A 27,650-nucleotide genomic window follows, 5' to 3' on the forward strand; every position below is an offset into this window, starting at 1 on the left:
AGTGCGCATGTCACCGTGCGCCACTCACTGACCGACACTCAAGCTGAGAAAGGGGATTCCCGAATTGCGGGTCGAAACTCGATTGGTCGTAAGTGCGAGTGGTCGGTAAGCAGATAGGTCGTAAAGTGAGGCGTACCTGTATATATACTCTGTGTTTCCGATCACGTTAAAAATTAAAAAGAAGTATTTCTTATAAAAATGTATTATTATTATTTCGTAATGATTTGAGTAACACAACATTTTAACAGGAGATAATTAAATTAATCGTAAAAATTATAAACGATGGTATCTTAAATTTAACTATTCCGAGTTGGCAACATCAGCGTGCCACCCGACGGTAGTAAACGGCATTACCGGGTTTTTGGTTTGGCGTTCGGTCATGTATTAAAAATCAAATGTTTATCAAGAAAAGCAGTTTAACTCATTATTTTTCGACCAGAATGACGTTAACGGCGACAAATGTTGTAATACCGACGTATTATGTTGTGTTTTTAACGGTAAGCCATTTATTTACAATGAAAATACCGACCCTAGAATTAGTCTTAACACATTTCCATATTTTTGTTGTTATTTTACATCAGAAAAACTTAAATAAATCACTAAATATAAAAATACGCCAGGCACAACGTCACTTTTCTCCATTTTCGTCACAAAAATCAATTGACACGTCATCACAAACTTCCATTTGAACATTGAAATCTGTTTTGACGAAATTCACTTGAATTTCCCTCCCAAATTAATCAGTTTCGATAAAATTCTTTAATTATATGAATTAAGTCTATTAATTCAACTGTATCTATTTATTGTGTCGATAATTTTCTTCAAAATGTACCTCTGATGCATTTTTACACTGACACACCTTTACACATGTACAGAATGGTGATTTATTCATTTATTTAAAGTCAGATGTGGCTGGAATGTAAGTTTTTGTAAAATTGAGTGAGAAATTGGTCAAATATACTTTATTTTACTTAATTAAATATCTTCAAACTCTGTCGAGAGACGTTTGGGTACGGGCGGGATGGTCGAGAAACGGATCCGCCTCTAGCTTGACGTTCTTTTGTGTTTTTTTTCTTGCCGTGTATTGCAATGTCGGAATGTGTTTTAATGGAAATCTCTTACTTCTGCCGGACGACGTTGCGGTGTTTGTGAATAAAATTTCTTGTGGGGACAAAACGACCTTGCTTTAGTTCTTCTGTTTGAAAGTCTTTTTCTTTTTTCTAGTTAGATTGGGTACATACAAATTTTTGTTTTGTAATTTTGAAAATTATTTTTAATTGCTTCGCTAAAGGGAATTTTGTAATCCGTATGTTCTACAAATATAATATGTGTGGAGTGATCGGAATCTGTCGTACTGTGGTTGCCTAACGCGATTCCTTTGAGAAAATCGACCCCAAAAAATGTTAGCTGTTTTTTCATTCGATGTGGCCTTTCGGGGATGCTTTGCGTCAAAAGGTTTATGATGTTGCTTCCCTTACGGAGATGGAAATTAAAAATAACTCTTACGGAAAGAAGTTACTTGTTGAATTCTAGTGTAACCGGTTATGTTATTTTATAGTGACTGTTCGAGACGACCCGTGCTTGTTGAGGAATGAGTGGCTGCATCTCGAGTTGTAATTCTTTGTACGTGTTGCAGTGTGGCATTTATGTTTGGGATGGCCGCCTGCCGGGCAGTTGTTGGATCTTGCTTAGAGTCTACCGATTGTAGATGACTGTCTCGAGATGCCCCGTGAAAAATCATCTATGGGATTCGGATTGGCCGATCTGGTGGACGGCATGAGTACGTGGCCCGCTAGATCGTCCCGTATTACTGCGGCCCGTCTGCCGACTGGGATGTGCTGTGTCCGACTACTGGAAAACGATCAACAAAGAATGCAGCGGTGCTTCGTCGTAGTTCAATCGTAATATGAAAAGTATGTTATCTAACAAATCTGGCAGGACATTGTGCAAAATAACTTAATAACAAAATAACTTAATAAACATCTGTTGGATGTTTGGGAAGAAGGTTGATTTGGTTGCAGTTGGGCTGCAGCAATGTGGTTATGTTGCCCTGACTTGAGTTGCAGATGGAGCAGTGGTGCTCCCTAATATTGATACTATTTTTGCCTGTCTTTTAAGGTGCATAAACTTACTTTTTTTTACAAATTTCCACAAGGCAGTCTCTAATTTTGTAGATACCATTGTTTTTGATGTCCAAACTTTCTGAAAGGAGTTTCCCAATCTTTTTGAAGATGATATATTTGTCCAATCTATGGAGGGTGTTATTAGTTTTAGTGGGATAGTAGTTGCATTTATTGTGACTTGTTAGATTCCAATTATACAGGAAGTGATTGGTAAGAAGGGAAGTGGTATTTCAAGAATGTGGTGCACAATACTGCACTAAATATTCCACTATAGAGCTAGTGGAAGGAACAGCAAAACGAGAGTGAGGCACCTGTAGTGGCAATGCCGGGTAACAGAATCAGGGCTACAAAGGCACACACCAGTTTTCTACTAATCTAGTACCTTTTTACTTGTTCAGGTACCAAGATACCCAACACCATTTTCCTAGTACCATTCATGAAATCCTAATACCTTCCCTTTCAATTTAGTACCTTTCAAAACATTAATTTTTATTCTATATTTCTATAGCTTTACTTTGGCAGTAAATAGATGTTTTTATTGCTTCCTCATTCAAGTGCAGCAGTTGAATGTATTTTTTTGCAATTAAATTTAATAAAAATTAAACTAGAAAATTGAGTTCTTATTGATTCGTGTGAAGCACTGTTATTAGCAAAGGAGCTACTTAAAAGCAACAACGATAAAATATTACACTTGGAAACCATCATCTGCTTTAACCATACAAAAACATTCTACTGAGGAAGATTCTGATGATGATGATCTTATCAGTGATTTTTCAATGGGATAATTTTAAAGTTTAGTACTTCATGTTTGTTATTTTTGTTTCAACATTTTGTTCATTTGATTGTTGTTGAGGAATAATAGCATTCTTGCAATATATAAATTTATTCTGTATGAATTTTGTATGTTACATGTAACACTATATATATTTTAATAAATAGAAATTTGATAAATTATAAATTTATATATAATTTATAAGTATATATTTAAAAATAATATATAATATATACATACATTCAACAGTTTACGGTCAAAGTAATGCCTGCATTAGTGAATACAATCACTTCTTGACTTATGATGGGGCTCGGTTCCGCAACTTTGGACATAAGTTGAAATGGTCATAAGTTGAGAAGTGACTGTATGTACTTAACAACAAAACAGTTAGCCATCTTACACAAGTGCACATAAAGGGTAACTAACTGCAGAACAAAACTAAAGATGCCGCAATCAATCGCCAGAAGTGTGCAAGATATATATGTATACGATATATATTTGAAACTATAAAAAATTGATACATTTTTAAAATTTTTTAATGAACTTTTTTGTTATAAGTGTGAATGGTTGTAACTAGAGAAGTGACTGTAGATCATTTTGATTTGATGTATTGATTCTGCACGTACATATGTCATATTATCAATATTAATATAGATTTGTTAAAAAATACTATTGCACATTACTGGTTAACTTTGTACCTGGCAGTGCAGTAATTTAAGTAACACTACTGCCGACCACACAACAGTTATTTTTTGAAGTTTTGTGAGGCAGAGAGCTGTGATTCATTATCACAGGAAGAAAACAAGCACTACGTTTCAATACGTATTTAACCCAAAGACTCACGTGTTTTCCCAAAGCAGTTTTCTTTGCCTGCATATGGGTGGCACTCAACTCGGTTCCATTAGCTCTATACTCCATTAGCCTTGATATGTGTGTGAACATGTAGCATAGAGATGTTCCAATGTCTAAACAAGGCTGTTACAGACACCCTCACACACAAATGTTGCTTTGTTAGTTTATGAGATCTATGGATGAACATTTAATTGTTGTGTAATTGCTTGGCTACTTTTCGTTCGGTCCTCCTGTATCAATGTTAGTATGGCATCCTTAAGAGCTGATGTACACACAGAATATAAATCTCCACTTTCTAAATTTAATGTTGGTGTGACTCTATCATTCAATGGTCAGGATACTGGATGGCTTGAGGATCTGTACAACATCTCAACTATCGCCAACAGTATAGCTTTGCTGCTCCCAAAGCTGAACCATTATACTTCCCCAACACAAGGTACTGTACATGTTGTAGTAATTTTGCATTCTGTATGACATAATTGAAAAATAAAAGCAATTCAAAAAGGTATTATTGCTTATCATTGAAGTAAAATGAAATTGGAAGTGACATCATAAGGATATAAAGTGTCCCAAAAAAATGCTGAACCCAAAATTTTTAAAACAGTATTTACCTTTTAAATTTCTATTATTATTTTGAATGTTGGGCATTTGTTTTTTGTGTTTTAGAATAATTTATATCTTGAACATGAGCTGGCAAGACTCAGAATCACTTGGCTCTAAATATTTAAAGAAATTTGCTATAAGAAGATATAGTTTTTGTATACATTGAGTTTCTATTAGACTTAGATTTATTTTTAAACAAAATAAAACACAATGAATAAAAATACTTTTAATGGTTTATAAAGTATTTAATGATGTCTATTTATATACAGTTTATCAGTTTGAATTTAATTTTTGTAGTGCTTATTAAGCTGTACACATACAGAAGTAGGAAAATTCATAATTAAATAGTAGTTATTTATTTTTAATATATATTAAATGTTGTTATGATCAGATGACACATCACATTTAGTTATGAGCTGATTTGTTGCCCTGTAAGTGGAATTTATGATTATTTATCAATAACTGAATCATTGACATTTTTCATAACTTTATATTTTTACATGAATACATAAAAAACATTTCTCCGTTTGCTTTTAAACAGAACCTGATAGTTTTGTGGTTGTTTTTCTTTGCAAATGTATAAAAGATTACCTACTAACACCAGAATAAGACTGAATTTGCATAGCACTGCTGAAATCAGTTTTGACTGTTATTGTGACAAGAAGAGCTGCCAATTTTCATTATGCCAGACAAGAGACTGTCTGTCTAACTCAACTTTTCTGTCTGTTGCTGGACCAGCATATCAAGTTCCTGTGACAATGTGTTTTAAAATGGTGCAGAAGACAGAATTGCAGACTTTTGTAGACAGGTGACTATGAACTGAGCACAAATACAAATGTACTCTATAGATATTTTCTATAATATGTTTTCTTATGGATATGTCACAACTTCCATTAATATTATAAAGTCATTTATTCTTAGGATTCTTTACTAATATTATAAGGTCAGTTATTTGACATAATAATTTTGCTTATGGTAACATCATATACAAGCATAATTAGCAATTATTAATCATTCTATGCTAATTGTGACCATTTTATATTCATTGGCATATTTGAATGTACAGCAAAATTCAACAAAATCCTGCTTTTCTTAAAGTACTGTTAACTTGACCATGATTGGAACATATGTTTACATATTTCATATGTACTGTACAATATTTTAGTTATATAAAGTGTTGGTCTCTGGCACCGGATGGATAGTTGAATGGTCTCATCTTTTTCCCAGTTTGACTAAACTGTATACTGGCATTTTGGACCCTCAGAATTGGATTTGGTAGTAAGAATCCAGCCTAACTATGAATTAGAATTTAAACATACCTAAACAGTATGATAAGGTAATGAATGATCAGTCATGAAACTGATCATCTATACCATCCATGTAACTGATTTCTTGGATAGTACATAGTTAGTGCTTTAATTCTGTTGCATAGCAAAATTATTTAAAATTTGTATGCTTTGTACTTTTGCATGGAATGTATCAATAAAATTAAGTAATTATAGATTTGTTCATTTTTTAAAATATAATTTACATATGAAATTTAGTTCATTATGGTGTACTACATATGCTTCAGCTTAGAGGGAATTGCAATACCAAATGTTTTTATGTTGGATACATACAACTTGTCTAATAGTTGTAAAATTCTAAACTTTCTAATGTATACAATAAATTCAGTGATTATAACAGAATGTTTTAAAAAATGGATCTTCATTGGTTGCGGCTGTATGCATTATTTCAAATAAACCAATGTCTATGTTTTCAGGAGGTTGGTGCAGTTTCCATTACATGCATCAAGAAAGGACTTTCAGGATGCCTTTATACCAAGAAAGAAAGGGACTTTTGTGTAATTTATCATACTCATAATTTATTAATTGCCCAATATATCTTTTTAAAGTTACACTGTAATACAGTAGAGCGTTGTTTATCCGAAAGCCGGTTAACCGAAAGCTTTCCAGTCGGACTGTGTCGTGCCGAATTGAACGTTTTTGATACTAGATTAACTTCTAAAATATAATTTTTTTGTTTTAATATTTTTCAATACAGTAGAGCATCAATTATCCAACTTAATTGGGGACTGGGGTTGGTCGGATAACTGAAAAGTATGAAAAAATACATTATTAGTATAGTGTATTAGGCCTGGTTTAAATACTAGCCTCCCTTTCGTGGTTGAGCCAGTGCTGCCAGCTAAAACATGCAAAAATTTAACAAAAATAATATTAAAGTAGCCAAGACATAACCAAATATTGTAGCACCACATCACTAGCGGACATTTGAATTTGCCGATAGAACGCGGTCGGTTAATTGGAAGTCGGATAATCGATGCTGTACTGTATATTTATTTTGTTTGTACAAAATAAAGAAATAATTTTTAACGATACAATAGCCTCGATTATTATTATAAAAATTTTCATTAGGCTTAAAATCGACGAAAATTCAACACAAAGCGACACGCAACGAAGAAAAATTTCAAAATTGGATAGGTTAATATATTTTTTCATACATAATTGGTTATCCGAATAACCCCAGTCCCCAATTAATTCGGATAAACGACGCTCTACTGTAATTTATTGTTTCATCTTTTGTTGTTACATTTATGGAAAAACCCATAATACTGAAAATAATCAACTTTTTTCAATTGTTAGTTTGAAAATGGCAAGCTTGTTGACATATTTTCATTGACAAAAAAATAGAATACAAAACAATAACTTCCTGTTGTAAAACCTGATCTGTAAATACAAATATGTTGCACTAACCTTGTATAGCTTTGCAGTTAATTTTAGAAATGTGACACATTTTCCATCCGTTCTAGGAGACTTTCTTAATATAAATAATTAAATCTATGAATTAAAATTTAAATGCAATCTAATCAATTGCATTTTGATACAATATTATTCAGAGTTCTGATTCATCTCATAAAATGCATATATTATATGATGACTCATGCATTTTGTGTGTACAGATTTGTGACTTCTAGCCATCTGTTTATACAGTTATATATTAACAGCTGGAGTTCATAAATTATTTTTACACTATAAATAAATTACTAAATAACGTGGCACAAATGGGTAGGAATATCACTATCTTACAATAAATTTAATTTTATTACTTTAGTTATCCACATAGAATAGAAAAGAGCCTTAATTGTATGCATCTGATCTGAGAAAAGTTACAGTTTATATATAATATTTATAGTTTACTTGAATTTTAATGCATTATATATAAAATTTTCTGTTAATGTATAAAATAAATTTTATAATATTTGTAAATTTCTTCATTATTTTAGTTAATTTCATATTAATAAGTAAAAAATTCCAGTTAATGTCACCATATAATATAAAGCCAGAAATTTGTTACACTAGTGATTACTTGTACTTGTTCGTTTACGGAGTGCACCTTCTGAATTTTAATGATTCTGTACGGTAACTTGCATAAGTCTTCATTTATTCAGTGTAATATGAAGGCAGTCTTCACAGAAATAATTATTGCACAACACTCTGAAATTGATGAAGTTGCTGTTAAGTCATAGAAAAAAAAATTTATTTCTCAAACACAAAATTTTAATTGCACTTGTGTGAATCTTACTAAATATTTCTTTTTAAGAATTGCATTAGAAAACATAAAAATATTGTAAAAAGCTGTTTAATATGTTCTCATTAACAAAAGTGAATTTTATATTTCAGGTGTGCCTTTGGAATTCTGCCGAGGGTGGATCCGTAGCTCTTACTTCGGAAAACTTTGATAGGCATGTTGGTAAATATAATTGAATTTTACAATATTTTTAAGAGTGGTAACTGTTATGGATTTAATCTGTTAGTATTAAATATTGTAAAATTTACTTTATTTAATAGTTTTTAACTAGATTAGATTTTCTTGTTAAATTTCTCTTAAAATAACTTATCAAATCAAATTTATTTACATTAATATTAAAATTTGCATATTTCGTGTGGAGTTTGAAGTATTTCTTATAAAGGTTTATTAATCATATCTGAATTTATTACTCTGACTGTAGTGTGGTGCTTACAGAATTTTAAGTTTGCTGTGTAAACCAAGCAGTGCTTGACATTACATCATTTCCATTATTATTAACTAATGACTTAGTACAGTGTTTTTTCAACCGGGGTGCTGCAAAGTTTAACACCTTTGGGCATTTTCTTGGAAATTTACTTCAATGTAGTTCAAGATAACTCATTGTCAGTATTTCGACAAAATTCAATGGACTTAAATTTTGATTTTGAACACGTAGAAACATTATTTTTGCATTAAAATGCTACTTAAAACTGTCAATTTTTAAAATTTTTCTTCTCGGTGAGGGGACTCCCTCTCCGGACCCCACCCCAGCATTGTGCATAATATTCGTTTCTCAAAAGATTCATCTGTCTCCCCATTGAAGCCCCCTTTTTCAGATTCTAGATCCGCGGCTGGTGAAGGGTGCCGCGATTTTTTATTTTTCAACCAGGGGTGCCACTCAACGAAAAAGGTTGAAAAACACTGACTTAGTATTATATATTTATCTTTGTAATCTAATATTTATCATAGAAAGTTGATTTTTTTTGTAATGTAAGTTTTGACTACATTGTCATTAAAGTGTATTACAGTAGTTCCTTATTATATCATACCTCATTGTGTCACTTGTTTGGATAGATTGTTTTTATTTTGTCTTCAAATATAAAAGTGCTTTAGCCAATAATTTTTAAAATATTGGTTGGCATTGAATTTCTACTGACAAAGAAATATTACTTTATTCCAATCATTGGCATTGAAACTATTAATGCACAAAATATAACTCACAAAAAAGCAAGTCTGCATGGAGATTGAAAATAGACAAAATAGTTAGTTGATAGATCTATTGGTTGTCATGTCATCTGATATATCATTTATTTGGTCTGTAATATAAATAAACATTACCAAGCTTGATGAGTATATAATAAGATACCAACGATTGCCTTAAAAATTGGGATATAAATTGGCTAATTAAATGATTGATATAAAGGAATTTGTAACTAGAGGTAGACGTTAGGTGCCATCAATTTATTTAATATTTACTTAAATTATAATTATTAACTTAGATAAGAGATGGTGCGTAATATCTACCTCTAGTAACAAATTACTTTATATCAATCATTTAATTAGCCAATTTATAGCTCAATGTTTAAGGCGATCGTTGGTATTTTATTATATTTGGTTTGTCTTTTTACATGTGCATTATAGCAAGGAGCTACTGTACTTCTGTTTTGTTTAGTTTATAATAAGAATTCTGGTGTAGAAACAACTCTAAAATCAAATAACATTCATCTTTGAAGTTTGGCATCAATATTATATTAGCAAGGATGAGGCCGAAGTTTTAAACGTGAAAACGTGTATGTCGGGCGTTCGGCGCTGCTTTCCCATAAGGCTAGAAGTTTGACAATGGAATGTCGAGCATGATTCCACTGACTTTCCAAACACCATTGTCAAACTTCTAGACTTACAGGAAAGAGGCGCCAAACATCTGATGTACATGTTTTTGCGTTTAAAACTTCGTCCTCAACCTTGCTATTATTAGTTAGATTCTAGTCAGATTTTGACTATGAATGACACTAGGTCTTTATTTCTCTGGTGAGAACTAAAATTTGAAGCTTCACTTTATAATTGGCCTATAAATGAGCCTTTAAAATCACTTGTGAGCAACCTGCAGTTTCTAGTATGTGGCCTGAGGCTTCGTCAAGTAATTTTATCTTCCTGTTTTCATCTGATGCCATTTTGGAACATTAATTAGGATGTTATTTATGATGAAGAATATTCAAATTAAACTTGACCGGTGAAAGGATGAGAATAAGCTATTTTTCACATTATTAGCATATATTATTTTAGTATGTGGTGTCTGGTGGTTATGGAGTATGTTGGTACTTGGCAGGCTTAAAGCTTGCAACTTCATAAGTAAAACGATATGCAGTCCATTGGAAGTTTACAAAGCTTCCTTGCAGCCTTCATCCAGAAAAGGTTGCTCATCACTGCTTTAAACTAATAAAATTTACTTTTTATTAATTTTATTTTATATATAAGAAAGTGTACATTAATTTGTAGTTAGGTAGAATTCATTTTCTTTTTGAAGCATATTCTGTTGTTTTCAGACATTATTATTTTGTCATAATGCTTAGTCATATAATGAAAGATAATGTTTATGTTGTTTAATAAAGAGCAATGGAGATTTAATGAAATAAAATAAACAGTAATGGTTGTATTTAGAATAAAGGCTAATAGATTTTGTGTATAAAACAAGTTAAATTTTAAGTGGTAATTTAGAAGTAATAACTAATTATTTATTGCTACTCAATAATACATCAAAATATATACGGGCTAGAGTTGGCTATAATAAATAAATAATAAATAAGACAATTTGGCACTAGAGCTTGGCGTTAGGCGCCATCTCTTACTAAACTTAATAATTATAATTAAATTAAATAAATAATTTTAATAATTTGGAACTGGAGGAAAACTGTGTCCCCAGCCGGCATTGTAATGACCGTCGATGGTCGTCATGTTAGCTTATTTATACTGGAGGAGGCGATCGGACTGAAGGTCCGGGTAGCGTAACTGGTAACGTGTCTGCACGGATAGCAGAAGTTGCGGGTTCGAGTCCCGCTTCGGGCCGATTTCTTTTCCTCCAGTTTCAAATTATTAAAATTATTTATTTAATTTAATTATAATTATTAAGTTTAGTAAGAGATGGCGCCTAACGCCAAGCTCTAGTGCCAAATTGTCTTATTTATTATTTATTTATTATAGCCAACTCTAGCCCGATAATTCGGCTCTTGTGGATGTATAGCTTTCTAACGGGTTAGTTGTTATTTATTTATAATTATTTATTGCTACTCAATAATACATCAAAATATATACACATTTTTCTTCAATTTTTAGGCAATCACGAACTAGTCTTTTTGAACTTCTATGCAGACTGGTGTAAATTTAGTCAGATTTTAGCACCGGTGTTTGATGAAACTGCAGATAAATTAAAACAAGAATTTCCTGTAAGTAGTTTTATCAGAACGAATTACTTAATCAGTTTGTGTATGTGTGTGTTAACCATTTGTGGAAAATTTGAAATTCAATAATGTTTTTACAGAATAATTTATAGAGAACGGAATAAACTTGTTTTTATCTTATAGGAATAAAAATATAGACCTTGAATTTGGAGATTATGACATGAAGTCTGCTTCCTTTATGATAATCAAATAATGCCACTTTATTTTTTAATCAATTATAAATTTTAAATAATAAAGAAATTTTAAATTTTGTAACAGTTATTATTATATTTATTATAAAAATTTTTTTTATACTACTTTTTACAGTTAAATACAGATCATAGCTAAAATATGAAATAGTTTTTAATTAATGAAGTCTTCAGAGCACTGAAATTTAGTTATTTATTTAAAGGGGAGGTTTTAAACTCTTCCTCTCTCCCTTACTAGCAATAAGACTTTTTAATTTATATGTGCATTATGGTATTTACCAAGTTCACAAAGGATACTGGATGGTGAGGAATTAGCATGAAGTATCTAGATTTGATCAATTGTTGAATGTTGGCCTCATAAAGTGACAAGTTGTCGTGTCTTTACCCATGTCCACCTATCTATTATCAATTTAAAAGAAAAGGGTAAAAATCAATTAAATAAACTATAACTGTTTCTTTCAGATAAATGATTATTTACTTAGGAAATGTTTTTGGCTCTATTTGAGTTAATCAATTTAAACTTACAAATTTACTATTTTGTTCGGAACAATTGATATAACCAGTTTTTGAATATAAAAATTGTACTAATACTTTAAAGAACATCTTAAAATGTACAATTTTTTTTAAAATGGAGTAAAATATATAAAATTACAAAAGTATTAAAATTCCTGTAGCGACTAATGCAAAATGTGATGTTATACTACTTAGGGTCTTGTATAAACTTGTAAGCTAATTTAGCAAAATTGAATGTATTTCCAACACTACTGATTTGCCTTGCGTTATTATAATTAATTGTTTTAACATACTTGGCTAGACCAAATATATAACTGCAACATGGCTGCTACATTTTATCCCAATGAACTAACACTTCTTTTTTACATTTGCAAAATATAAGGAATTTGTGTGATTCTAGCACTGTCATATTCATGATTGACTATTAGAAAACATTTTCTGATAATTGCTTGCTGGTATCTTGGCAGAAAGATGTTATTTCTGCCAAAGAAATCATTTGTTTTGCTTAATTTTCTTCTTTTGATTTTATAATCTCACATTTGTGTCATATTATTTAATGCTTTCACTGCTGCCATTGAAAGATAAAGATGCACTGAATATGCCCATTTCTTTTTTCATAAAGTATGTCACTGTTATATACAGATTAAGAATAACAAATGTCTTTTCTTACATAACATCATCCACTAAAAAAAGTATGTTAAGATTTTTAATGAAATTTTAATAATGTAAAAACAGAATGTGTATTTTATTCAATCAAGGAGGGGTGAAAAATCTGAAACACTTTTGATGGATTAAAGAGGATTAAATAAATTGATGTACAGAGTGTCTAGGATCTTAGGGGATCACTTTATCATGATTTACAAGAAGAAACTGAAAATAAAGACAGGATTTCAAGAAGGACTGTTTTTTATTTTGAGCAATATTTATGGAATTTTATGACATGACACAAAACTGGGTCACTGGCATTTACCTGAGGACAAAATGATGAAAATCTATTATAATTAAATGTGTCCCAGGAAAGTATGAAACTAAGCAATAAACTATAATCTCTAAAATGTTTTTTACACTTCCATGTAGTAATAAATAACATCAAAAAATAACACAAGCACAATTTACCAAAAACTTCCAGTGTCCAAATGTTGCAAAATCATGTCAATCTTCAACAAACATGTTAAGAAAAATTAAGAAAATATGTCTCTGAAATATGTATAGGAATTAATCCATCAATGCTCAACTCTGTTACTCCAATTTATACCAAAATTTCTCCTTAACATTGCCATTGTGCAATTTTTTCACCAGTCATATTTGCATTTTATTTAACACCTGTCTTCTGCATAATTTTGATTACCTTTTCTGTTATGACATAACTGATGTAATCAGGCAATGATGTGAAGCAGGTGGTAACTGAAATGTGTACACAAATAATGAAAAATTGCATGACAGTATCATAAAGGAGAAACTTTGGATTAAATTGGAGTAACAAAGCATCCAAGCATTGATGGAGTAGTTAGTATTTCTTCCATGTATTCATAATTATTCAAATATTGGAAGTACTGTACATTATAGTTAAGTGTAATGACACTGATAAATCAGATGTGCTATAAATCACATATAACCATATTCCAGATTATTTTTAAATCATACTTCAGATATTTAGCAATAAAACATACAGTCAAATATTGGAAGTGACAAGCTGATGGAGGATATATTAATGTATTATCTATTCATAGTTTGGGAATGAATCCAACTGCCTATTTGCATTCATCAAATTTTAATATTGTTTGAAGCTATTTTTATAAAAGCTAGAATAGTTAAATTCCTGGTTTCAATTCAATATATGATTATGATATATAAAATTAAATAATTAAACTTTTATAACAAAAATTTATAACATACTTTTATAGCATCAAAATGCTATACTAATTAAAGGAGTCCACATTTTAATTAAGGTTTAAAAAAATAAAAATGCCATTTGAGACTGTCTCATCATCTGTATTCAATGCAACTACTTGTACTGTACATCCAAAATTGAAAGTATGTTCTAACCAGCATTTCACAACCATTTTACTCTCAAATAAAACCGACTCCTTTAATAAGAGTAATATTTTGATGTATGAGTATTAGATGGAGTCTACGATAACAAAGAACAGACTAAACTTATAATAATTTTATTTCTTTTAAGGAAGAAGGAAAACTTTTATTGGGAAAAGTTGATTGTGACAAAGAAAGTGAGTTTTAATCATTTAATTTTGTATATTTTTATAAGAAATTTTAGATAATAAAGTAATTATTTTTGTGAAGTCACAAAATTTATATATATAAAATCATAATATGTAAAGATATATATATATATCTTTACATATTATGTATTACATATTAAATATAGACATTGTTAAATTGATTTTAAAGTTATTGAATCTTCAAACTAATGAGGCATGTTAATGTGCATTAAAAATTCTTGTATAAAATTATAAATTTAAAGTATTTTCATTTTATGCTTCATTTTTTATTTGTGTGTTGAGTGTTCCATGGGATGAGAAGTACAAAAGGTTGTGAAAAAATATAAACTGTTTTCTTTCAAAGAACAAATCAAGTTCTTAAATTCTGAATTTTCACAGGTGAATAATTGAAATATATTACAAATGTTTCAATCTTTTACTAAAATTCTTCATTCAGAAATTTATTTTAAATTAATATTTTATACAATATCAACTTTATTACTAGTTTAGTTTAAAAAATATTTTTAATAAAATTTGTTTAGTATTAAATACTTTATTTATTTCCTAACTTATATTTTGCAAATAAGTTTATGGAGAAGCAAAAACATTTGAAAGCAATAAATAAAATATATTACTTTATGTTGAATACAGTAATAAATATAATTGTGATTTTTCCATCTGAGTTTTATCGATTCTAACAGACTATACCTAATTTTGATTTTTATACCAAAGTTTGGTAAAATTGATCAGTTTTTAGTTTCTATATCCTTTTATTTAATTATCTGTAATTAAAAATTTGTTTTATTTTCTATATTCTTAGTTTTGCATAAATTTCATATACTTCAAGTTTTTTGACCAAAAGGTGAAAGTTTATAACTTACTTAAACTAATAAATGACTTTTAATTGTTAATCGGTTTTTAAATTAGTAAATAAAACGTGAAAGAAGATTCCCTCTTGAGTTTTATTTACCAAGTTTTATAAATGTTAAGGTGTCTAAAGTTTATATTAACTTATACTCTATGTTAGTGTTATATGATTATCTTCCTGAACCAGTATTCAAATGATACAAATGTAATGTTGCATTTGGTGCTTAAGAGACTGCAAAAAATGAGCAGAGTTGAAAATTTCCAGCAGCCATCACGAGTGAATGTGAGAAGCATTCAGATTGTGACAAATAGACAGTTTATTTGAGAACAGTTGCATTTATAAGTTTGATATTGGAGGAGGAGATATTTTTTGTTGAATAAAAGTTGTTAATTCTTTTTCTTTTGTTGTTCAAAATAATTACAGTAGAGAACCGAAAATCGGAATCAATTGGGGACTCTGGTTGTTCAGATTAGTGATTTGTTCCGATTACCGATTATGTACGAAAAAATATATTAACCTGTGCGATGTTCAAATTTTTCTCCGTTGCGTGTTGCTTCGTGTTGAATTTTTCTCCGTTGTGTGTCGCTTTGTGTTGAATTTTCGTCGATTTTAAGCCTAACGAAAATTTTTATAATAATAATCGAGGCTATTGTATCATTAAAAATTATTTCTGCATTTTGTACAAACAAAATAAATATATTGAAGAATATAAAAACATAAAAATTATACTTTAGAAGTAAATCTAGTATCAAAAATGTTCGATTCGGCACGACACAGTCCGACTGAAAATCGTTCCGATTACCGGCGATTCCGATTACCTGGGGTTCCGATTAACGAGTCTCTACTGTATTTGTTCATTACTAAATAATTTTTTTACCCAATACTTATTGTTGTAATCACTTAACTTGCTAGTATTAACTTACTAATTATAAATTAACTATTGCAGTTTTGTGGATGTTAAATTTCACTGTTGTTAAATCTCGTTTTAGTTAAGTTTTGAATTTAACCTGTCTAATGAGTTAGTCTTTCACAATTCATTTTGGATTAAAGGAGTCTGTTAATCGGGAGTGAATTTACTTACCTTACGTCTTTCCCGAATGAGAATTAATTGTTTTTTCAATGATTCAAAATCAATTTATAAATAACAGTTTTAGATTGCTAAACCTGTTTCCGGTTATATGTCAAGATTTCATTTCTATAGATATTGCATTTTGGTTAAACTTGTCAAACTGCATTAAATTTTCTGGGATATTCAACTGTGGTGATAGTGTAATTGACTGGTGAGATTGAGTTAAGTCAGCCTGTTAAATATTTGCAATTACAGATATTGGTCTGATAAAATCATTACAATGATGCAATGGAAATACCAACAGCAAAATTGGATGCATAGCACTAGAGGCTAATAATTATGATGCCTGGAAACAGTGCTTCTTACATTTGAGTAAATGTGGTAAAATTTTGTTTTACAACATTATCTCAGAACCAAATAATTTCATCTCAAATATATATTTGTTTTTCATAGAAAGAAAGGTGCCTTTTACTAATGTGTAGAAGTATGAGAAGCATATTGGATGATCATTTATAAGTTTAAATTTTATTAATTTTATAAATTAATTTTTAGTTACTTATACTGTTTAACACATTAAATATTTTATCATTTGTAAGTTTTCCTCTATATGATAAATTTTGTTTAATTAACAAAGGAAATCATTTAGCTTTACATTGTGTTGATGCTACCATGATGCCTTTGACAATCTTTGGATCATAGTTTCCTATGTAAATGTATTATAGATTAATTGAAAGTACTGAGCAGATAAAATTATGAAAAACAAGTGCTGTGGGAATATAAATTCATTTGCATGTATTTTACATAAATTTGGCATTCTGTCATTTTTTATATTCTAAGAGAAAATCAATCTTTAACAGTCATTTCTAGAATGAAAAATTTTTCTATATATTATCTATATACTATATATTAAAAAGGTGGTATTTTTTTATAATTCTAATCCAGTATAGTTAATATATTTCTATATATTATCATTCAGTATAATAATAATTGATGTGAATCACTTTGTGATGTGAAAATATCCAATTTAATTCACTTACTTTTATTAAGAAAACTTCTTAGAAGACTATTTTTGTGCTATATGCCTATTACTGATCAACTGCTAACAGGTAGATAATTGTTAGATTTCGTTTTTTTTCACTCTGTATCTTTTTGTTGACTTGTGATAATGGGCATATAATCCAATGACTCCAGAGCTTCTGCTATGAGGGCAGTAGATTGAATTGAATTTGTTTGAGTTGCTTTTGTAACTAATAGAATAAAATTTGCTTGTGGTTAATAATTATGTTGTTCATTTATTTAATATTTTAATAATGGTTCAGATTTAGACTTCTTTCATTAATCGCTGCCAATGATTTTGTTTGCATAATGATATTCATATTTTATGTGATATAGATTAATGAAGTTAAATATACATTTAAATTAAATTAAAGGAAGTTAAATTAAAAGGAAGCAAATATTAGTACATTACTTGATTATGATATTTTGTCTTTTTGCAGCCAGTGTAGCCGTAAGGTTTCACATCACAAAATATCCCACTCTAAAAGTGATACACCATGGTAAGATAAAACGGGAATACCGAGGTCAGAGATCATCTGAAGCGTTGATTTCACATATTCGTGATCTGTTGAGGGATCCCATCGTCGAAATCAAACAGCTGGAAGACGAGGAGAAAGTAGATGTTAGTAAATTTTATGTATATTAATATAAAATATATAAAATTGTGTGCTAGGATAGTGTTTCTGAATATTTTAGTTACAAGACCATTTTTAATAAACTGGAAGACTGATTTAACCAATATTCCTTGTAGTTGATAATCAGTTGAGAAACATTTAATTTTTCTAATTTTTTTATATGAAGTAAAATATGTAAGATATTTAACATTGTTTGTTTGCTATGAAAAAATTTTGTTTTATTGCACTTCTTTTCTTTTATTAGAATAACAAAAGAGCTATGGTGGCTTATTTTAAGACCCAGTTAGATCCAGAATATAATGTATTCCGCAAGGTTGCCGCAGACTTAAGAGATGACTGTCAATTTTTCCTTAATACTAGGTAATGAATTTAATACATTGAAAAAATATTAAAATATTTTAAGTCATATCTAATGTTTAACATGAATTTCTTTGTTTAGAACTGATATACAGACAAATCTAACAGAAAATAAGATAATTTTCAAGCAATCTCGAACTAAAGTAAGTGGTAAAATTTACATCATATTGAAAAAAATTAATTTGATTTACTTGTAAGATACAAGATTCTGTTTATGTATTAAAATATACTTTTTGGTTTAATTTTTAAACATTAAAGTGTAGGGGACAATTGGAATACATTGCAATTAGATATTTATGAAGACTATATTGCTTTCAATCTTCTTTAACTAATACCATAATTTATGGCAAATAAGATGCACCATCATTTCAGTACAGAAAATTTAGGAAAACAAGTACTTAGTGTTATAATATAAAATTGCTGGAACGATTTCACATTTAGAAGAAAAAAAAATATATTTCTTAAAAATAATAATTACATTATTATTTTTAAGAATTGTGTGTGCTACTGCTAGAAGACTTTTAACTTTTTTACATTTGTTGGCGGACAGTAGCCTCAAATAAAAGGACGGTTCTGCCATAGACTTGTTAACGCCTGTACAAAAGTGTGTGAAGGGACGGATAGATATGGTTTCAAGCATTTGTATAGTCTAGTAAGAAATATATATATTTTTTTCTTCTAAAAGTACTTAGTGTATTTAAGCCATACTGCCCACTTGATACTCAGCTCAAAAAATTTTTATACTGTATCCTGATTTAAAAAAAAAAAAACAAAATTAGAATGCATATTTTTATAATCTGGGGAAAAAGAAGAGTTTAAAAGAACTGCTAAATTCATTAAAATATTTACCATATGCTAAAACTTCTTAGCTATAGCAAAAAAATAAAAATAATGTGCATAATTAAACAATAGCATTTTTATTCAAGAGTTGGGCTAGGTAGAAGTCTGCTGAAAGCCATTTGGGAAAGTTCATTTGCCTCTGGAAGATTGCATCTTCACATCTGAAACACAGAGTAATTTGTAGCCTTTTTTGGGCGAAACTTGTGTCTTATGTGTCATAAAATATTGTATATTTTTTAAACAAGTAGTATTTATATGGAGTAGTTTCCATGTTTTCTGGCTTGTGCACTTACAGGGTAAAAAAAATCCTGTGTACTGATAGATACCATCATTTTGAGATGTAATATGCAGTAAGGGCCAATGTTATTTGCAGAGCTTGGCTGCCCAATATGCCAAAAAATGAGATGGCAAACATACGTGTTATAAATGAATACGTAGAATGAAGTGTCAGCAGTTATTTGCTATGAATGGGCGTTTGGGACGTCCGGCACTGACATGCATAAGCAATTGGTGGAAATGTGCTAATCATGTAAAGTCTCTTATCTGTAATATATTTGGTCTTCAGATAAGATTCCTGTTAATAGCCGAACTGAGAAAACTTGCATTTGGACTATCCATCTAAGTGTGTAATTTTAAATTGTATAAGTAGGAACTATTTTTTAATTAAGAATTTTCTTAAAATAATATCCTTAGTTAATTTTGGTCTGGTTTGGTATATTTGGTCCTTAGTAAATATTGGTCTGGTTTATGTAAAATTGCACAAAACTATTATTTATACCATCTACTAGATGCTTCTGTATGAATTTTTCACCATTAGAAAATGATAAATTATTTGTTCTTTATAAATATATTAAGATGATTTATTTTTGAATTTTGTGCATATATAATAAATATATAATGCATAAAGTTAGTGATATACAGTTATGAGATCTGTTTAAAAAATAACCAAACTTTATTTTTTTCAATTTTTATTTTTTAAGTTACAGATTATTGGTCCTTGCCCCTTCAAAGTACTCCCTCCCCTATTCACACACTTATCACAGCAGTGTTTCCACTTTGCAAAGCAATCCTGGTAAGCTTGTTTTGGAATGTCCTTCAATGTATGTGATGAATTTGTTTTAATGTCATCAATTGTGTCTAAACGGTGTGCAGCACTGATTTTAATTTTGGAAACAAGAAAAAGTTGCAAGAAGCCAGGTCTGGTGAGTAGGGAGTCTGGAAAGGACAGTCATTTGATTTTTGGCACAAAACTGGCAAGTTGATAAGACTGAGTGAGCAGGTGCATTGTCATTGTGGAGGAATCATGAATTGTCTTGCCACAACTCTGATCTCTTTTTGCAAATTTTTTCACACACTTGTTTCAAAAAATCTGCATGGTACTGACAGTTGACTGTTTGACGTTGGGGCAAAAATTCAAAATGCAAAACTCCATTGAAATTGAAAAAAACAGTGATCACCTTGACATTGGATTGAGACTGTCATGATTTTTTAGGCATGGAGATCCCTTTCCAACCCACTGTGATTGAACTTTTCTCTCAATGTTGTATCCATAAACCCAACTCTCATTGCCTGTTATGATCCTTTGCATGAATGTTTCGTCATTGTTGGCTTGTTGAAGGAGTTCAAGGCAAATGTCCACTCTATTTTCCTTCTGTAATTTGGTTATCAAGTGAGGAACAAATTTTGCTATAACTCAATGCATGTTCAATTTTTCCATTAAAATGTCATGGCATGACCCTATTGAGGTCCCAACCTCTTCTGCAAGTTTTCTGACAGTCAGATGATGATTTGCACTCACTTCACTCACCTGGATTTTCTGAACATGAGCGTTGTCAGTTGAGGTTGAAGACTTTCCTGGTCGACAATCATCTTCAACTGATTGACGATTATTTTGAATCAGGTAAACCATTCATAACACTGCAAACAACCTAGAGCATCGCCTCCATAAGCTTGATTCAAAAGTTGAAATGTTTCTGTAAAAGTTTTCCCCAGTTTCAAGCAAAACTGCACACTTTCTCCTATAAATCGCACATTGCACTCATTGCACACTTTCTCCTAGAAATCGTACATTGCAAAAATTGCCACAAATACTGAAACATCTTTCACTCAAAAAAAGTAAGACTGGAACAAAACAAAATATCAACAATTCAAGTAAAGCAGGTAGATTATCACGAACATAGTGTTGCCGACCACGCAATGCTAAGACGCTCCATTTTTGCCCAATTCAAAAAGTTGGGTTATTTTTTAAACAGACTTCATATGCTTAAAATGTTTTAACTTTATGAAATTGGATAACATGAAATGAATAGAAAATGTACATAAATACATTCTCAATATCATTAATAATTTAAATTTGCATTTTAAATTATTGCATTAATAATGTTGAGTGTGTATTCAGTCTAACTGTAGTCAGTAGTTTTCTTTTTGAGTTGTGTCACACTTAAACAATTGTGTGGAAATTATTATACATTTTATTATTAATTAAATATTGCAGGATTTGCCAGTGGGCAATTTTAAATTTACTAATGCATGAATGGACTTTTGTGCCTAACACATTGTCCAATAAGCATATTACACATAGTAGTAAGTTTGTAACAGTAAATGAGTTAAATTATTAGAATAATTCCAAATGTGGGATTGTTATGTATTAAATATATTCAAAGTTTTGACATTGTACATGAATTTGAGTGTTATAAGATATTATTTATAGTATAATTGAAGTTTTATTTGTATATAAAATTAATCATTTGTGAGATTGGGGAAACAAATGTTTTCACTACATCAATGCCAAACTAAAAAATTTTGCTTTGTAAAAAATATTATATAAATAAATATTTTTTACAAAGTATTCCATTTGAAGTAATGATTCTTGATACTTTTATCGCATTACATTATTAAGTGAGGTGTTAAATGTTACTATAATAAGCATATCAAAGTAAGTATGTTTCAAATAAATTTGATACTAAAAAAATATAATTACAGCTTGGAGAAAAAGATGAAATCTATCCGGGTGTCTTGTTAAGTTACGACGAACTTAGTGCTTGGGCAACCAATCGCTGCATTCCTCTAGTCCGTGAAATAACATTTGAAAATGCTGAGGTACAGTTTTAATCTTTTTTCTCAAATTTGCAAAGAGATTTGATATTGAAAAAAAAACTGCAATATAATAAATTTAATTTTCAGGAATTAACAGAAGAAGGTCTACCTTTCCTGATTTTGTTTCATCATCCTGACGATAAGGAAAGTGTGGAGATATACTCTAGAGAAGTTCAGAGTCAACTGTCAAATGATAAACGTCAGTTTATAATTATTTTTTTGTTTTTTATAGTTTATATAATTATTTTTGCCATTTAGTTAAATTTTTACTATGTGACTTGCAGATAGCATTAATGTTCTGACGGCGGATGGTGTAAAATTTTCACATCCTCTACATCATCTTGGAAAGTCACAGAAAGATCTGCCATTAATTGCCATTGACAGTTTTCGTCACATGTATCTTTTGCCTCAGTTTAATGATGTAAAGTAAGTTGTTGTCATTTTCTTATTCATTCAAAGTATTTATTGAATAAATTATTTGAACTTTAAAAAGTTTAATTTGAGAACATCAAATAATAAAGTAAAAGTACAAATACAAAGTTCTAATGTAACTTTGCACAAAGATATAATGCCTAATCAGTGAATAATGCTATTTTGTGCTAGATTTCAGTTTTGCACATAGTAACTTCTGACAGTTATTTGTAGCAAAATGCATGGTTTTTCACATCAAACTAATGTCATCACAAAGTATTGCAAATGATTTGAAAGAAATTTAACTTTAGTTATATTATTGTATGCGTAGACTTGTTTCTGTGACTTTAGGCACATAGTAATCTTTCAAATAATTATTGTGCGAGTGGTTGGGTGTGAGGGAATGAATGGGTCTGTAATAGAGGAGAGAGTTGAGAATGACACACTTTACTATGCATTTAACGATAAAACAACAAATATTTATTCTTCAAGTAAATATAAATTAAATTAACAAAGAAAAATGTAAATAGAGGGAGAGACTAAGGCCGAGACTCCACTAGCGTAAAAACGGGCGTAAAACCCCTCGCCGTAAGAACTTTTAATCACGTGACCTGTTTGCAGTGGAGGTCCAGCTAGTGAAGCTTTTTACAGCGACGGTACTATTACGGTTGTATACGTCATATATCGATATAAAGACAATGATTATTTTCATATTTCATAATCATATTTTAAAAATTGACTTGAAAAAACAAACTGATGCAAGAAACGATCAGTTTTTATTCATAATGTGTTACAAATTATAGGTTTTCAGTTTTATAATATTTTTTATAGAATTCCTGGAAGATTAAAAGAATTTGTATCTGACCTGTATTCTGGAAAACTGCATAGAGAATTTCATTATGGTCCAGATCCGGTGACGCAGTCGGAAGCGGAACCAGATGTGAGTGTAAAGATATAAGTTGTCTTATTATGCGAGTTGTCAAAAATAGAAAAGGAAATATTAAATTGTTTTGAAATTTCAGCAACCCATTTCAACTAATCCACCAGAATCAACATTCAGAAAACTTGCTCCGTCTAAGAACAGATATACACTTCTGCGTGACGAATTATGATGTTTCTGCATTAACCAATGTGCATTTAAGAGGTATTTATTTTAAAAAATATATTTTATTTTTTAGAAAAATTAGAAGAAAACTGAAAACATTAGGAAGTTTGGTTTAATTTATTCAAATTACATTTCAAATTTATAAATTGTGTTAAGTTGCTTTTTTTTATGTGTAACACTTCTTTAATTCCTCTATGAAATATTGTTTGTTAGAATTTCTTTACAAAATGAGTCATTTAGGGTCAATGGTGATAAACTTTTTTTTAATTTTGTTTTAGCTGGTCATCATATTTGCTTGTAGACAAAGAATTAATAAATAAGTAATTCTATAAAATATTTCTAAGAATACTGTACGTGCATATGCAGTATTTTTAATGATGCTTAATCGTTTTATTTATGTACAGATTGTATAATGATGATGTCATGTCAATGATGATCAACAACATTAACTTGAAATCCTAGCATTGAAATGAGTGAAGTAAATGTTTTATTGTGTCTTTTAGGCAGACAAATTGCTGAAATGGCTCGTAATCAAGTTTAATCTGAGGGTTTCCAAAGGAAATATTGTTTGTTTTAATCTTGAGTCATAGCTAATGGTCAAACAGTTTGACCACAAAGGGAGTTTGACTCAAACCCTCTTCTGATCATACAGATTTAGTTCATTATATCAAATGAGTTAACTGTTATAGCAACTTGTTTCTGCCAAACTTTAAACTAATAAGACTACAAGTATAATATTTTTGATAATTTAGGAGTTTTTTCTTTTATGGATCAGTAAAAAATGTTTGTTTTAGCTTTAAATTCCAGTGTCTAATGTTTGTGATCTTTACTTATCTTTTTTATCAGTGAGGTACCTTTTGAATTAGTGTAAGTATACACTTCAGTAGGCAGTTGGGTGATATAGATGGAGCAATTGGACAAAAATCTGCTTGCATTATGAGTTATGGATGTTCACATGCTAGGTAGACAGATAGCAGAGAACAAGTTGTGTGGGAGGAAAACGATCATACGACCTTGCATTCTTGAGGAAGCAACATTTCTGTTTATCTGCCTTGAACTGACAAGATTGTTGACCCTGATGCCCAGCTGGGAACTCTACTCATTAACTAACATCTCAGTTTTTGTTTTATTTATTTGTTTTCTTCTTCTTTTTGAGGGAAACAATATTATTTGTGCACATTTCTCTTACTGTGGTAGATTTGACTTTAATTTGTCTAGTGTAAAAGTAAGAAGGATTATATAATTACACATTCCAAGCTCACTACTGCTAATTATTCATGGAGATCTTTATTGTAGTTACTTGTGGACAGTATGCTAGTTGTTCGTGGACTGAAAAAAAAATTTATCTGAATACTTTTGCTCTAAATTCTTCTTGATTTGCCATCACAATGTTACCAAGTGTGCACACACTGATCTGATTCTATTTGATCTGTCTACTCAAGTGTGTACTTATCATATGTCTTTAGCTTTATATGTATATATTGGGCTCTGGCTCTTACCACAGCTTCCCCATTGTGAGCCTAACCATATCAAAGACAGGTTTGATTAAAAGGCCCAATTAATACCTATGGGTTTCAAAAGAGTAAAAACAAAAAATTCAGATAAATTAATAGCTCACTAAAGCATGTTCAATACAGATGGTGAAGCTATGGCAGGCATGTCCAAGTGGCACCCTAGAAGGATTTGCTTTGCATGCCACATACCATATGATTTATTTTTCATTTTATAACATATAGAATAATAAATAATAATAAAACAAATGATACTACCTGATTGAAATCAAACTATCTCATTCATTTATTTATTATACATCAAGCTTATTTTTATATGTAATTTACATTTTTTGATTTTATTTAATATGCTTCTATTAAATAAAATTGCCAGGACGAATATGGATTCACAGAAAAACAAATATTTCTTTAGACTGTACATACAAAGATGAGTCGAAGTCCATTCAGTCCTTTCCAGTCTTTAATTCTGGTTTATATTCAGTTTGGTTTTACTTTTTTAAATTTATTCTAATTAAATGAATTATTTATAAAGATAACTCGCTACTCATCACACCCAAATTACTTCAAAAAATTACGTACCCAGAACCTTTTAAGGTGTGATCACGTATAAATATCGACAGACGAACGTTTTCGAATCTCTTCTGGGCTCTGCTTCAGGTTCCAATCAGTTTCTATATGAATGTTTGATATCTGTTAAATATCAGTTCGTTATGCACGTCATTTAAATTTTCAGTTCAATCATAGGTTCGAATGGATTTACGAAAAACCACGTTGCACATGCGCAACAAATCAGCCCATCCATGTATAATGGGTGACTAGAGCATGTATAAATTTTACAGAGGAGATGGTTTTGTCATTGGCCTGGCAAGAGTTAATTCACAACATGCTCTACTCACCCATTATACATGGATGGGCTGATTTGTTGCGCATGTGCAACGTGGTTTTTCGTAAATCCATTCGAACCTATGATTGAACTGAAAATTTAAATGACGTGCGTAACGAACTGATATTTAACAGATATCAAACATTCATATAGAAACTGATTGGAACCTGAAGCAGAGCCCAGAAGGGATTCGAAAACGTTCGTCTGTCGATATTTATACGTGATCACACCTTAAAAGGTTCTGGGTACGTAATTTTTTAAAATTATCTATAAAGAAGTGAAGTATATTTACTTCATTTCTTTAAACGTAATTTTCTTTCTTAAGACTTTCTCATGCATAAATTCTATTAAAGTACAGCTATTTTGGCACTTAGACTGAAAAAAAGTTTTCTGTTTCTGATATGTTTAAATTTTGTAAATGAATTAAAGCACCAAAGATTTGATGAGGACTAACAAATTGTTCTGTTTGATAACTGAACAATATGTTAGTTCTCATACAGTATTTTCATCTAATATATGAGTTATTTTTTCTATATTTTAATTTGATATATAAAGTAATCTATCTAATCTAAGTTTTAGTGTAATGGTAGAATGGAAAAATTATTATTATTATTAGTATTATTAATAAATTTAAATAGAATTAGTATATTTTTTTATAGGAAGACATGCACATCCATTTAATATCTACTTATATAAATTAATTTAAATTCTTGTATTATTTAAATAAAATTACCACATTTCTTTGATTGTAAGATGTGTGTTCATTCACATCCTCTCTCTGAAATTGTGATTTGTGTTAATTACTTCATCTAAGAAATATAAATTTTATATATTATAGAATATTAAAAATAGATATTAGTGAAATTAGAATTAGAACTGGAAAATATCTTTATTACATATTTCTTATCCACATTGTAATATCTTTGTTCTTTGTAATTCAATACATATACACACAATATTTGATGGCATTCTACATTCTAATCATGTTAAAATCTTGCCAGTTTTACAATATGAAAGAGTAAGTCGTGGTGTAGTTACTTCATTAGAGAAAACTTTAAACCAGGGATGTCCAACCTGTGGCCCACAGACTGCACTGTGGCCCATTTGATATTTTTATGTGGCTCACTGCACTCTAAATGTTTTAGATACATTTTCATTTATTTTGGTAAAGTATGTTGTAAAAATTATTCTCGTTTCACTGGATACGCTTTGATGTCGTAAGTGGTGCTAGAAAATTGTTTTATCTAGAAAACTGTTATGCATGTGGGGTAGTACATATTGTTGTGAACAATTTTTTTCATGTATGAAAAACATCAAAACTGCTAAAAGAAATAGGTTCAGTGATTCCTATTTAACTAACATTCTTACAATTAAGACTAGTACCATAAAAGCAGTTATTAACAATATTGTGAGATTCAAAGTAGAGATTAGAGTTTTATTACTTAAAAATTTTGTTCTATGTGAAATAAAAAATTCTTGGAATCTCTGTTGTCAGAAATTAAGAGAGAATGACTCTATAGAGTCACC

The 27,650-nt window shown here is 30.0% G+C and overlaps 1 protein-coding gene across 1 annotated transcript in view; it reads left to right on the plus strand.

Moving 5' to 3' along the window:
* The first annotated feature begins 320 nt into the window (after positions 1-320).
* ERp44 (Endoplasmic reticulum protein 44) overlaps positions 321-27,650 on the plus strand; it is a 36,172-nt gene continuing 8,842 nt past the window's right edge. Inside the window, exons 1-12 of the mRNA XM_067267740.1 lie at positions 321-497; positions 8,031-8,100; positions 11,248-11,357; positions 14,256-14,301; positions 17,726-17,907; positions 18,165-18,280; positions 18,360-18,420; positions 22,100-22,216; positions 22,301-22,412; positions 22,498-22,639; positions 23,456-23,564; positions 23,647-23,768. Coding sequence (XP_067123841.1) covers positions 396-497; positions 8,031-8,100; positions 11,248-11,357; positions 14,256-14,301; positions 17,726-17,907; positions 18,165-18,280; positions 18,360-18,420; positions 22,100-22,216; positions 22,301-22,412; positions 22,498-22,639; positions 23,456-23,564; positions 23,647-23,736 — 1,257 coding nt within the window. The 5' untranslated portion in view covers positions 321-395 and the 3' untranslated portion in view covers positions 23,737-23,768. The remainder of the gene's footprint in view (positions 498-8,030; positions 8,101-11,247; positions 11,358-14,255; positions 14,302-17,725; positions 17,908-18,164; positions 18,281-18,359; positions 18,421-22,099; positions 22,217-22,300; positions 22,413-22,497; positions 22,640-23,455; positions 23,565-23,646; positions 23,769-27,650) is intronic.

The sequence above is a fragment of the Centruroides vittatus genome, unplaced genomic scaffold (genome assembly GCF_030686945.1).
Source record: "Centruroides vittatus isolate TY-2023 unplaced genomic scaffold, ASM3068694v2 contig_3078, whole genome shotgun sequence".
NCBI classification, from domain to species: Eukaryota; Metazoa; Arthropoda; class Arachnida; order Scorpiones; family Buthidae; genus Centruroides; species Centruroides vittatus.